This window comes from Vicugna pacos, chromosome 8 (assembly GCF_048564905.1).
Source record: "Vicugna pacos chromosome 8, VicPac4, whole genome shotgun sequence".
NCBI classification, from domain to species: Eukaryota; Metazoa; Chordata; class Mammalia; order Artiodactyla; family Camelidae; genus Vicugna; species Vicugna pacos.
The window spans coordinates 47,993,214-48,005,666 of NC_132994.1; the positions used below are offsets into that span (position 1 = coordinate 47,993,214).

The following is a 12,453-nucleotide window of genomic DNA, read 5'->3' on the forward strand; positions in this document are numbered from 1 at the left end:
GCTTATATTGAGTTGATGTGAAAAACATCTACTATTTAGTTTGATAAATGTTGGGAGGCAAACAAAACAAAGCCACTCTTGATGACTCAGTATACCTCTGTCTGGACCATATTGATGCGACGAGATCTTAAGGCTTTGACACAGTTGTAGATGTCAACGACTCCCTCTCTTTCAGCCATGTCCAGCATGATGTCAATCACAATGTAACAACCAGTTCGCCCAGCACCAGCACTGAAAAATAAACATATCTGAAGAATCGCAGGAAGCATGTCTATGCAAACTTGAAGATCCTTCTGATTTTCAAATAAGTGGAATAAAATTGATTAAACAAAGTACAAGATATAATTTGTATGTACTGTGTAAACACTTATTAATGAACAAATAACTTCATGTAGAGTATCTGCTTTGTTGTAAACTGAAGATTGGAACAAGAGTTCCAAGTGAAAAGACATAACTTTGTAAATCAAATTGTGTTTAGAAAATAAATGTATCCATGTGGCTCAAGTTCCATAGCTCTCTTAAACAGTCTTTGTTTTACATAAATTTCAAGCTCATAGACCTGACCAAGGAGTGGATTCATGCTTTAAAATTTAACCTGAGATTGAAAGACTCATGTTCATGTAGTGATGGGTACTCTGGCAAAATGCAAGAATGCCAGTTCACTCTCTTAGTCTGACAGACTCTTGTAAATATCAAGACAAAAGAACATGAACTCCAAAACCTTTAAATGGAAAATCTGAGGAGTCTCAATTCAGGGGCAGTGCTAATAGTGAGCGTGGGGAAGACAATGGTAGTTATCAATGGGGAAGAGACCAACAGTGGAAAGAATATTTGAGTGGTGATCTGAAGATAAAAATGAAACTGAATTGTTAGGTATAAAACATAATTCTTAACAGGTCACAAAGATGCACTATCTTACTGTAATTAATTCAGTAGTTTAATCATAATATACTGTCAATTATTTTACTCATTGGGAATATTTCTCCAATTTTATATATAGAAGTCAATGGGGCAAACAAGATGTAGTTGGGATTTTTAGGGCAAAATTCACTTTGTAGTCAGCTTCCTTTTTTCCATAAATTCAGATACCCGAGTGTAAATAGAAAATGACACTTCTCTTTCAAGAGAGTATCTGAGAATCTTGGAGCACTTCTGAAGCAAGCAATACATAGGAATGTAAACCTCTATGATATGTCAAGATATTCCAGGATTAAGAACCCATTTATCTCATTTTCTAAATGCATAGATAGACTATTAACATTATTTCTTTATTGTCTAGATTTGGTCACTTCTCTTAAACTCGCTGTTCTTTAAGAAATATAAGTAAAAGGTAATGTGGCTATCTATTTCTTCTTTTGCCCACCATCTTTTCAATCACTGTTCTCAGGGTTTGAGACAGGAAAGTAATTGAAGAGTACATCAGATTTCTTGAGGAAGACTGAGGACTGAATTGTAGATTTTTTTTTTCAGGGTACACAATATCCGATCCTAATGAGATGCCTTACTTTTATTTCATTCTCTGCATTTTATTTTTCCCCTTTTATATGTGGTCATTTAAATACTGAATAGGCTGGATTTTCAGAAAGAAAAAAAAACGCTTAAGCACAACCATCTATTATGTAGCTTAGAGGGGATAGTATTTGACTGAGAACGGTGTGCAGCATTTAGGACAAGCTTTTCAGATTCAGTATATATCTTTCTGTTCATATCTTGAAATGAGGCCACGTAATTTGCTTTTAGTGTCTCTGAATGCTTGTTTTAAGAGAAATTTCTAATCAGAAGAAAGTCTGGATAATACTCACATTTTTCCTGGCATATATTTGCTGGATTTCACTGATGTAGTTTTCAAGGACCTCTGATGGATGGTTTTTTTTTTTTAATTCTTAAATAGCTGTTTTACAGCACAAATTCTTGCAATTTAGGCCATTTAGTAACTCTGTATGTCTCAAATTTAGTTTTAAAAGCTGGGATTCTATTGAGAATTTACTAGATTGGCAAGAAATCTCTATCTTTACCTACCATTCCATACAATATGGGATTTGTAAGAGTGATTAAAATACACGCACACACAGATGTTGCCACTAAAAGGCAGAGTTTCTACATTTGCAATTATGGACAACACTACACACATTAGGATGAATGTATTTATTTCTGAAGTTTTTATTTTATATCCTCCCTAGAGTTAACTTTTATTTCATTGCTGTTTTACCTTATCTGTAGTACAGGCAAGCTGGAACCTCATAAGCATGCATTAATTTTTGTGCTTAAAAGCCTAGTCTTTTTTTTTTTTTTTAAATTGAAGTAGAGTCCTAAAAGCCTTGTCTTGATACTTAAAAAAAAAAGCTAGCTGCACACAGTCAATGCCATTTGGACCACCACTCACCTGCAGTGCACAACGATGGGGCCAGCACTGGGAGGGTTGGAGAACTTGACTCGTCGGATAAAGGAAAGAAGCCCTGTAGCATGGTAGGGCACGCCGTGGTCAGGCCAGCCGGTGAAATGGAACTGCTTAACCTCACGGATCTCATTGTACCCTCTCTGTGCAAACATGTAAAGAAGTGTTTTCAAGAGGACCAAAATAAAGCCATTAAAGACAACCATGGGTACTTGACCTAACTGACCATGAAAAAAAGGAGAAATTTATCAAAGATCATACTTTTTCTGAAAAAGGATGCTGACATGGCGAGCTTACCTTTATCTTCAGACAACTGCCAAAGAAAGCAAATTACAAGTCTTACTCAGTTCTATAAGTCTGGGTAAATTTTATTTACCTTGACAGTCTGTTTCTTACTTGGAATGACAATATATAAAATTATTAGGGGAAAAGGAAGAAATGGGAAGTTAAAATGCTGCCCTATTGACCCAATGACTGAGTTCTCAAGTGGTGTATAAAAGCAACTTTCTAGCTTCTCACCTCACAAAGAGGTTTTAATGCTTTGCTTATCCATGTTGAAAATGGTTTTGAGGCATGGCATGTAGGGATTTTCCAGAACACTGCTACTCTAGATTGGCTTGTAAAACTATACAGACAGCTAAGCTGTTCTTCGGGCAGACTATTTTTCTTAACTGTGCAAAGTCTCAGCACACAGAGGATTATTTATAGCAAATAGCAAAAAAAAAAAAAAAAAAAGAAAGAAAGAAAGAAAGAAAATACAAAATGAAAGAAGAAAATCATCCCTTGTTGTGCCTCTTTCCTATTGGATTAATTTAAGAAAACCCTTTAAATGCACATTTCAAAGCTTTTCCCATCCTCTTTGTTAAAAGAAGCCTGTAAATTGTAGTAACAGTGCAGTCTGTAGTCCCCAAAACCCCACTATAATCTCTGTGTTCTCAGCTCTACTGTGAGCTCTCTGTGAAATCTCAATCTCACTTGTTCCATCAGAAAAGGTAGAAAGATTGCATGAAACAAATGAGCTAAATTTAGCAAGTTTATCTTTAGAGTCTATCCTATATAGACCAGTATCACCAAAACCTTGGAAGCCAGTAATCACATCTTACGATTCTTTTTCATTCCTGTTCTTCGCACAATACCCTACACGAAGCAGGGCTCAACAAGGAAGTATAGACGTGACTATGATAAACATCACCATGAAATCACGCACATGAAAAAAGAATCACTTTCTCTACTACTTTTCAAGTCAGTTCTAGTAAGGAAGGCCATAATTGTTCAAAGATCTGATTTTAGACAAAGAGACTTTGCTCTTTTTAGAAAGTTTTACTATCTGACAGTACATATTCCCTTATTATTTGTTTTAACTTAAATTTTCTTGAGTAATTTTCAAACATGTGGTTTTCAAAAAAATCCTCTTTTTTAGCATTTTATTATTTCTAAATAAGAAAGAAAACAAAATTTAAATAAAGCCCCAATGATGTTACAATTAGTACTGCATTAAATCCATAAAGTAGTATTAATGCCAAGTATTCCAGTTCTGGGGCACAGTGCCTGTCTCCATTTATTCACATCTTATTTTATGCCTTTCAATACACTGGCTTTATTCACTTAGGATCTGCATCTTATTAAATATAGTCTAGCTACTTCAGAATTTGTTATTATTGTGAAAGAGATTTTTAGTATCTATTTCTGTTTATTGCTAACATGAAGGAAAGCTAAGATTCATGAATACGTATCTTGAATTAGTCACTTTAAATAATTACTAGTTCCATTTAAAAAATATTATCTCTAGTTTTCTTGGTATAAAATCATTACACCTAAAAATAATTTTGTCCTTTTTAATAGTTTTTCCATGTGTTTCTTTTGTTGTCTTATTTCATTTGCTAGAACTTCCAAAAATGTTGACTATTAGGATGATTATCCACGTTGCGTTCCTGATTATAACTGCAGTGCCTTTAATTTTTCACTCCTTAACGTGGATGCTACTAGTTATTGTTGCATTATCTTCATCATGTTTAGGAAGTCTCCTTATTTTTCTAATATAATTAGAGTATTACTATAAATGTCTTTTAAATAAAATTAAGTGCATTACAATATCTATTAATAAAATCATATGGTTTTCTTCCTTTAATTCACTGAGATAATGAAATATCCTGCTAGATTTCCTACCACAGTTGTAATATCCTTGCCTTCTTAAAAAATAATCATGATCAATCATGTTGTGATCATTTCTTAATTCACTGCTGGATTCAAATTTTCAGTATTTTATTTTGAAGTTTTTTTCATACATGTTCTTTTTTTTTTAACATTTTTTGTTGATTTATAATCATTTTACAATATTGTGTCAAATTCCAGTGTAGAGCACAATTTTTCAGTTATACATGAACATATATATATTCACTGTGACATTTTTTTCTCTGTGAGCTACCGTAAGATCTTGTGTATACCTCCCTGTGCTATACATGTTCTTGAATGGAACTTGTCTGCAATGTGTGTGTATGTGTGTGCATACTTGAGAAAGAGAAAGAGGTGAGAGACAAAGAAGAGCTAAGGGTGCTATCTTTATGTGATTCTGTTGTTACAATTATGCTAGCTTTAAAATATATCTAGTTGGTTTTAATGGTTTTCTATAGCCTAAATAGTTTAACTTAAGAATTAGGTATTCATTAGTTACTTTCAAGGTTAAGGATACCTCAACTATGAAACCAAAATGCAATTTTAATGGCCAGTTTTAACACTCATTCTAGTTTCTTCTATCATCTGTTCAGATTTCTAACTCCTTGGGACAAATTATGGAAATTACAACTTGCTAGAATATCTGTGTATCTAGACTAAAATACCTATCTCTAAGTTTGCACATAATATTTTCACATTTTTTCCTAATAGCAAGTATAACTGTAGTTATATTCCTTTTGTGTTGTCTGAGATTACATAATTTGTTTTGATTGTTCCTCATTTGGAATTGACAGTAGTTTAGTTACTTTATTGATCTTTTCAAGGAAATAGCTTTTTGATTAAATGTATTCATCTTTGTGTTTGTTTTATATTTAATTTTCCTTTCTTTTATTGTTTTTTTCCTGATTTTCTAGTTCAGTGATTTTTTCCACAAGATTTTAGCCTGCCTTTCAAAAAAGGAATCATTTTTGGATATATATTTTTCTCATAGGATAACTTGTGGGAGATTTTGATATAAAATTGTTTGTCTTTACAATTTAATTTTAGTTTTGGGGCAATAGTTCATTCAAGGATTATTCAGAAAAGGCTTTGGTGATTTCTAAGAGACTAATGTGGGGGATTGTTTGCTTAGTGATTTGTTAGTTTCCATTGGATTTTGGAAACATCTTGAATTTGTTTTCTATGTTCAGGTTTTCTTTATGACTAACTTCATGACTGATTTTTACAGAGCTTAATTAACTTACAAGAAGAATGCATATTTATATTCTCTCTTTCCATAATAATGGGATATAGTTATTCATTAAATCAAACTTGATGTCTTTTCTTGAAATCTCCTATATCTTTGCTTATTTTGCTGTACTTGATTTGTCTAAGAAATTTTCATACATATTTCATAGTTGTGATAATCATAATTATGTTGTTCTGTATAATGGTACTTTCCATTTAATATTTCCTCTAATTTTTATGTTGATAAAATCACTTATAAATATCATTTGTAAAGAGTGGTATTTCTAGATCATAGATGTATAATTTAACTATATATTGCTGGATATTTATGGCTATCTATAATTTTTTAGGACTATATATGAAGTCATTATATTTTAAATAAATTCCTTAGGAGAGATTCATGGAAGGTAAAATTCTTTGTCAAAGGACATCAATATTTTAAAGCTCTGTAGCTATATACGCTTTACTGATTTACAGAGGGTTTATGGCAATTTAACTGAGATCAGCAACATATGAGAACATCTGTCTTTTAAAATACCCATACCCTTAAAATCAATGGGGATTATTATTCTTTTTTAAGAATTATTATTCTTTTTTAAAAAAGAGCCTGCTGATTTGAAAGTACAAAATGGTGTATCAGTATATGAGGTTAAACATTTTTAATAGGCATCTTAGCAGTTGCTTTTCTTTGGGAATTCTAGTATTCCTTTCTATTTGTATTAATGCTATGAATTAAGAATATTAAATAATTATAATTTTTTATTGTGTGTGCACTTTTTAAATTTAAGTTTTTTGATACAGATGATTTCATACTTTTATGTAGTCAAATTTATTAAACTTTCTGCAACAATATTGTTGCTCCTATGTCTTACTTCTGTGCATTTACACTGCCCACTCTGCTTAAGTCTTCCTGATCCTGTTAAAAATGAAAGTCAGATCATGTTACTCCTGGGCTCAAACCTTCCAGTGGCTCCCTACTTTTACTTTTAATACAAACTAAACTCATCACAGTGGCTCACAAAGTCTCACTTATCTGGCTCTGTGATTTCTCTGACTTTATCTCATCTTTCTTTTCTCTTCACATACCCATTTCTGAATACCCCAGACCACTGGCTGTTTCTCGTTATGATAGGGATATCATGCCTCTGGGTCTCTGAAATGACTCTTCTCTCCATCTGGGAGCACCTCACTGCGATATAATCCTTCCATGGGATATAGTTATATCACTCACTCCCTCACTTTCTTCAAGCCCTTACTCATATGTTATTTTCTCCACGAGTCCTTTCCTGACCATCCTTTTAAAACTGTAAACCCTTCCTTCCTCTACCGCAGCAATGTTCCCCACTTCCATTCCCAGCATAATTTTTATCCATAGTACTTTGCTTAATATATGATGTCCTTGCTTATTTATTATTATGGCCTGTCTCCCCTCATTAGATCATAAGCTTGACAAAGAGCATGGATTTAATGTGTCTGGAGGTTTAGAAACATGCCTGGCACATGTTACGCTCTCAAATAAATATTTATAGAATGAATGACTGAATGGATGGATGGATTTTATAGCATCATCAAAACAAATCTTGACAGTAAGGAAAAAAAAAATTTCAATATATACATATTTTTGCAGAACTTCAGGGTACTTACTCTTTCCAGGGTGAATGTTCTAACTACATATTCAGCAAGTGGTTCCATTTCTACACAAGTTACTTTGAAGTCACCATAAACTTCAGTATCATCAGGCCAGTATTTATAGCACTTAACCTAAATAACAGAAAGTATATACAGGTGGACCTGAGTATATAATACACATTAACCAAAATGATTTAATTTCAGTGATAATTCTTCAGGTCACAGTTAAAAGACACTTTAAAAATCCATAAATGAGATAAAAGAATCTGTTTCACAATAAATAGAAAGACTGTGTGTAATCTCATAAAATTATACAAGCCTGATAATGCAATTAGATTCTAGTATAAAATCAAAGCTTATTTTATTAGTAAATAAGAAATCAAATAACTTCTGGGCCATCAAAGACTCACTTAGGAGCACTCATTTGAAATGCCATGCCTATGAATTTTTTTCAAACATTTAAATGATATTCTATTTTAAGTGTGTTACGTTTTGCTATTCAACTTATAGTCATATTTTATGACACACAGATTTTTTTTTCTTCTTACCCGGCCAACTTCAACTAAATTTGTAACCATCACAATGCAGGCAGACTGCTCTTGCCAGATCATTCTCCAGAAATCATATACTGTTTCATGAACTGGGCCTATGAAGAAAAATTCTTTTGAATATTATGTTATCAGAGAAATTTGGTAGTTAGTAAGAAGTTTAGATAAAATAAAAAGCAATATAAACTACAGAAAAAAAAATTAAAGGTCTAACACAAAATGTCACTGAAAGTACTTAAATTCAGTTTGTATCTAAATTCACACTATAGGCAAAACATAGGCATGTATAAGTTTGGTTTTTTTTTTTTCCATTTGACTTCTATATTTTAAAATTCAGAAGATATCACTAGTTTCTAGGGTACTTATATCTATCATTAAATTACTTTAATCCATTTTCAAAATAAATGTGAGAATAGGAAATGTCATGCCACCATCAACCAAGCAGTGCGTATTACCAATTAAATATACACACAGCATTTATAAATAGTGCATGTTTAGGGGTTAATGAAGAATTACCAGATATATAAGGATACATTCTAATCTTATAGTATCATTGCCAAAGTGCAAAAGCATCTACTGGGCTATACCCTACCCCATACCATGAAACTAGAATATTATTCTAGTTATTCATAGATGATCCTTCTAACTGTAAAGAGTTTACAATTAAACTCAATTATTCCAAAGATATGTGAAAAACACTTAGAAAATGACCTCTGTCAAAAAAAGCAAAATAGCCTTTTTACTTTCCTCTTTTATAAAATAAGATACGCAGGTTTCCTCTTTTGATGGCCAGTGGCCAATTTCAAGAGATAACTCAAGGTGGTTTTGGTGTTACTGTCAGGATACTTTTACTCCCCAATGTGCCACTATAACAAGAATTCTTTACTTCTTATTTTCCATGAAGAATGAACTTGACTGAGTTCCCTTTAGCTGTTTGTTTTGTCTCAGTCTTGGCTTTAAAAAAAATTGCTGCAAAACAGTCCAGCATCTCATTAAAACAATGTTGGTCTTGGGTACCATTACATGCCAGGCCAACAGAAAACAGGCACCTCAGACAAGATGAGATCTCACATGCTTTCATCAAAAATAAGTAATTTCTCTGCCCAGCACTGTTGATTAGTGCTCTGGGACATCAGGATACAAAGAACCAAATCTCAAAATGTACCAGCAGCTTCTCTCTTAGTTTTAATTTAAAAAATAAATCAAGCTTTACTTTATACATATTTTAACCAGATAAAACAATTTGTATCATACAAATAAAGAACAGTTTAATCAGAAGAGCTGATTTTTCCCCCATTAATTCAGATAAAATTGCAAAAAAAAAAAAAAGCCATATGGATAATTAAGCAAGTTCGGTTATTCTATTACATTTTTTAAGGCAAAGTTTTACCTTGAGTTGCAATGTAGTGGCTTGGTCTCTGGTAGCCCTAAAATAGGAGAACAAATTGGTCATCATTTTATATCAGTGTCAGAAACAAATGAATGAAGGCATAAAAAGATGAAGACAACCACCTGTTAAGGTTAAGTTATAGTAAAAAGTCCAGAAATGAGAGGTGAACTCATAGTTCACTTCTCAAACCTAGGTTATCTGAAAGGTAAAAATAAAACAAAAATTAAATATTTTAAGGGCTCTGATTAGAATATATATTTCATAATTGAGTTTTGTTTGCTAGGAAATAACTTCATAGATTTTGTTTGGTTTCACTAAAATGTTTATGCCTTCATGTTACTCTTTAGTCATTCATTCCTGGCAAAATTGTGTTCAAAAATATTAATTCTCATTTTATCATCCAAAAGTACAACACACTGCATTACAAATGGACAACGACATATTAGAACCATAAAAAAATAACAGAACATTCCAATGTTAGAGCTGGACAATGCATGTGTGTATCAAGTCAAAGTCCTGCTGAGATTTTTTTAGAGAATATTTCAGTTCTATAATATGTTCAGGAATCTGCCAAAACTATTTTGTGTGTGCTGATAATGTTAATTTACACACACATAATTACAGGTACACACATATATAGGGAAATAATTTTTAAATGCATCTTATCCTGAACAGAAGGTTTAGTATTTTTCTTTTTTTTTTAGTGTGTCAAGAGTTCTATGTAGTTAAGCATTTTATATTGTTTCAAAAAAGAAATTATTCCAGATAAGGAGTAAGTTGTTAGTTGCTTTCAACTGGTCTGAATTCCAGTAGATCTTGAGTAGCTAAAATTTTAATGGTATAATAGGGTTAAGCTTTGAATTTGTTGTGTCAAAGGGCTTTAGTAAAAGCCTGAGTTAGTAGACATTTGGTCCTATCTAAAACGTCTGTAAGACATTTTGTCCATATCGAAAGGTCCTTGAAATTTGGTCCTGTCCAAAATGTCCATAAGCATACTTGTTTCATGCCAAATGGTTTTGGACAGCACCAAATATCAAGGATTTTTGGCATGGACCAAATGTCTTCATGGACACTTTGGACAGGACAAAATGACCTGCCAGGATCCTGGCAGAAAACCAGTTAAACTAAATAAGGAAGTACAAGTACAAATTTGTCAGAGAACTGCTGATTTTTTTTAATTCTAAAGAGTAGACTTAGTTTTCCATGTTGAGATATCTGATAAATTTAAAATATTGAATGAGAGTAAAATGATGATCAGGAATTTAACCAATATATTTAACCAATATACTTAACAAAATTCATTAGTTCAAATATATAAATAATGACAATTCACAAAATAACTGTAAAATGTGAACTTAGGAAATGTGATAAAATAATTTCCTATTTATAAGAATTAGAAAAAGTTGGGTACTAATTTTCATATCTTTTATATATAAGTGTATATACTGCAATACTTGATATTTCTACCTTTTGCCTTACAATTAATGCATAATTAATTTCAGCACACCCAGGTTTAAATTATTTTTTAATTATTATTTTTTAAAAATAGATGGTTTAATGAGTGCTTCGTATGCGCTAAATGTTCAACATGCATTACTTCATTTAACTCTCACAACAGAATGATGAGGTTAGTAGTATTATCATTATCCCCACTGTAAAGATGAGGGAAGTGAGCACAGAGAGATGAATGAACATTCCCACAATTTCCAGTGTGATTTTGAACCAGGAAGTATGAACAGAATCTGTCCTTCTATATATAATATATATTGCCTCCTTAATAATATTTTTATTTGATAATTACTTTCCATTAAATAAGGAATTTACATGTAGATATGTTTGTAACCAAAACTGAACAGCAGAACGTATGATCAAAACAAACTTTGATCTGTGTGATTCAATATATATGTGTGATATGTGTATTTTACAAATGCAATTTAGTAATTACTTTGCCTAAGTAATTTTAATACTTTACAAACCAATACCACACACCACAAAATAGTCTCCCTACCCATTTTTAACATCAGAAGTCAAATGTAAAAAAGTAAAAATTTCAGAAACACTAATACACATCATACTATCCAGCTTCTCACATATGTTTGGGGAGGGGTAGGAATAAAAGCCAGAAACAGAAACCATCAACAAATAAAACTCAAGTACATAATAAATTGTCAAAAGCTAAAAATGGTCCTGTTTTTCTAAACATAGAAGGGAAGGAGGTAAAATAGATCTTTACACATGTAAAGGAGTTACAAAAATGAACATAGATAAACTGTATGAGGCTAATTAGGTGAAGCATGCAGAGATAACTAGTAGTAAGCATTAGTAAGAACTGTAATTAAGAGTAGTTACACTAAATATTTATCATAGGGTGCTGTTATTTACATATAGTGGTACTTACATCCCTGTACAGCCAAATCTACAGCCCAAACCAAAGTCAGGTGTGAAAGAAAGCACAACAACGTCAGTAAGTACTAGGACGTAGAACAAGGAAAAGTGTACAGTTTGTTCTTTATTTTAAAAAGCTAGCAATCACTTTATAGGTAATAACAAGCAAAAAGATTCACATGTATAAGCCAACAAATTGGGCACACTGAATTGTAAAAATACTTACATCTATATAGTTGGCATTAATGTAATCTGAAGAAGGGTCATCCTCAACGGGTTGCAGAATTACTCTGGAGTGATCATCTAAAATTTTCAAATGATAAAATAAAAGCTAGTAAATATTGCCCCATTCTGAGACAATGACCCTAGTAGAGACTAAAAACAATTCAGTGGTTAACAGTAGCTTGTCCGTAGTATACTATCAAAATTTCCTTAAATACTGATTATTTGAAGTCACACAAGAACTTTAATGAGCTCATTGCATATTACAATGATAATATTCTGTTAATAAAGATCAATGACTGGCATCTTCATAGTTAGGAAGCTTTTAGGGGATATGATAATGTCTGATAAACCATCATCTGATAAATTATCATTTTCATTTAGCCATATAGAACCAAACTGGCTTTAACTCCTAAATTTGTTTCTTCGGCATGATTTTAAACGGGTAGGATCCTTCCTCCTGCACATTACAGCAAAAACCCCAC

At 32.1% G+C, this 12,453-nt stretch overlaps 1 protein-coding gene and 1 pseudogene across 3 annotated transcripts in view; one reads left to right on the top strand and one right to left on the bottom strand.

The window, feature by feature from the left end:
* LOC140697719 (ADP-ribosylation factor-related protein 1 pseudogene) overlaps window positions 1-504 on the top strand; it is a 34,180-nt pseudogene extending 33,676 nt beyond the window's left edge.
* Window positions 1-12,453, bottom strand: part of PTPRK (protein tyrosine phosphatase receptor type K) — a 511,934-nt gene that overhangs the window by 12,825 nt on the left and 486,656 nt on the right. For all 3 annotated transcript variants that reach the window (XM_006200038.4, XM_006200039.4, XM_072965854.1), the window contains 6 exons: window positions 11,973-12,049; window positions 9,362-9,398; window positions 7,972-8,069; window positions 7,439-7,555; window positions 2,384-2,538; window positions 96-231 (listed from right to left, as the gene is read on the bottom strand). In XM_006200038.4, the coding sequence (XP_006200100.1) occupies window positions 96-231; window positions 2,384-2,538; window positions 7,439-7,555; window positions 7,972-8,069; window positions 9,362-9,398; window positions 11,973-12,049 (620 nt within the window). The remainder of the gene's footprint in view (window positions 1-95; window positions 232-2,383; window positions 2,539-7,438; window positions 7,556-7,971; window positions 8,070-9,361; window positions 9,399-11,972; window positions 12,050-12,453) is intronic.